This window comes from Poecilia latipinna, unplaced genomic scaffold (assembly GCF_001443285.1).
Source record: "Poecilia latipinna isolate Pla-1442-1.1 unplaced genomic scaffold, P_latipinna-1.0 Scaffold1820, whole genome shotgun sequence".
Classification (NCBI taxonomy): Eukaryota; Metazoa; Chordata; class Actinopteri; order Cyprinodontiformes; family Poeciliidae; genus Poecilia; species Poecilia latipinna.
This window is the reverse complement of record NW_015114436.1, coordinates 10,621-11,885: the sequence shown is the minus strand read 5'-3', so window position 1 is coordinate 11,885 and position 1,265 is coordinate 10,621. Positions and strand designations below refer to the sequence as shown.

Sequence of the window (1,265 nt, the reverse complement as noted above, 5' to 3'; positions counted from 1 at the left end):
ATGACCTGGTGGGCCGGTCTGTCAGTAAAACCTCTCTCACAGGAGAGCAGAGGACAGTTGCTGAGGTAGATAAGATTGGTGGATAAGATCGGCTTAGAGTGCAAAAACTGGACGATCACCGATTTTCCAACATTAAGGAAATCAGTCCCGATAAATTGCTACTAAAAACCCAGTTGTTCAGAGTTGGCTTTGATTCATAATAACTGGAGCAATGATCAGTGTAATTCATGTGTACTTACTTGATGACGGCATTTAACAACATGTGATGTTAACTGCTTGTTTCATAATTGGTTACTGCAATTGTACCTTTCTGGTTGAAATAAACTTTTAAACTCAAAGTTGATGTAGAAGGTAGATTGAAACTCTGGGCGTCAGAATCAGCAGCAGTTTTTGTTGAATCTCTTTCTGTCTCTGTTCAGCGTTTATCTCTTCAGTGGAAACTGTGACTGTCCTCTGCCTCCGACTCTCCGTCCGTCTGAATCTGGCACCGCGCTCTTCATCAAGAAGTCCCACGCTGCCTGCGGCACGGTGGCCGTCTTCACATACGACATCCTGCAGGAGTCGACCAAGCAGAACCGCGGCCGGCTGGCCGTCATGTTCTCCGTCCCCTACGACTTCAACCTCTACTCCAACTGGTACGCTGTGGGAGCCTTCAGCAAGGACAAACTCTGCGACGAGGCGCTCTACAAGGAGATGTACTACGCTTCGCAGCGCGGTTTTGTCCGAGGGAAAGCCAAAGGGCCCAGTCTGACCCACAGAGCGGGCCATGTGACCATCAGGGCCAGCATGTCCGACAGCTACCAGCCCGTCCTGAAAGTGGAGCTCTGCAACAACTGAGACCGGCCACTTCCTTTTGTCCAGTTTATCCAGTTTACCCTGCATGAGCAACACTGGAATCCAGTTAACCTATTTCTGTTTAACCAGTGACGGCTTCTTCTTCTTTCTCAACATAATCATCATTAACTTCTTCTATACCAGTAAACCAGTTACCCTGCAAGATATCCGTCCACTCTTCCCAGTTGAAAAGGTTAACATTGTATGAACTTAATTGGAGTTTGACCCAGTATCGCCACATCAACCCTGATATTTTCTGTTCAGTGATGAGTCGTCTACAAAACCTGCAGGTTCAGCATTTCTAAATTGTACAGAAAAACTCTGAATGTTCATCTGAATCTTTAAATCAACAAAAAATCTCCAATTGATCCAGCAGCCAAGTGAAAACATTCCTAAAAACTCAAAACTGCTAAAAGAAAGACTTGGAACAG

General features: G+C 45.7%; 1 protein-coding gene across 1 annotated transcript; it reads left to right on the top strand.

Annotated features, from left to right (window-relative positions):
• Positions 1 to 837, top strand: LOC106934518 (DELTA-actitoxin-Aas1a-like). The gene is made up of 2 exons (XM_015014483.1): positions 1 to 8; positions 420 to 837. The coding sequence occupies exons 1-2, from the start codon at positions 1 to 3 to the stop codon at positions 835 to 837; spliced, it is 426 nt and encodes a 141-aa protein (XP_014869969.1).
• Positions 838 to 1,265: the final 428 nt, after the last annotated feature.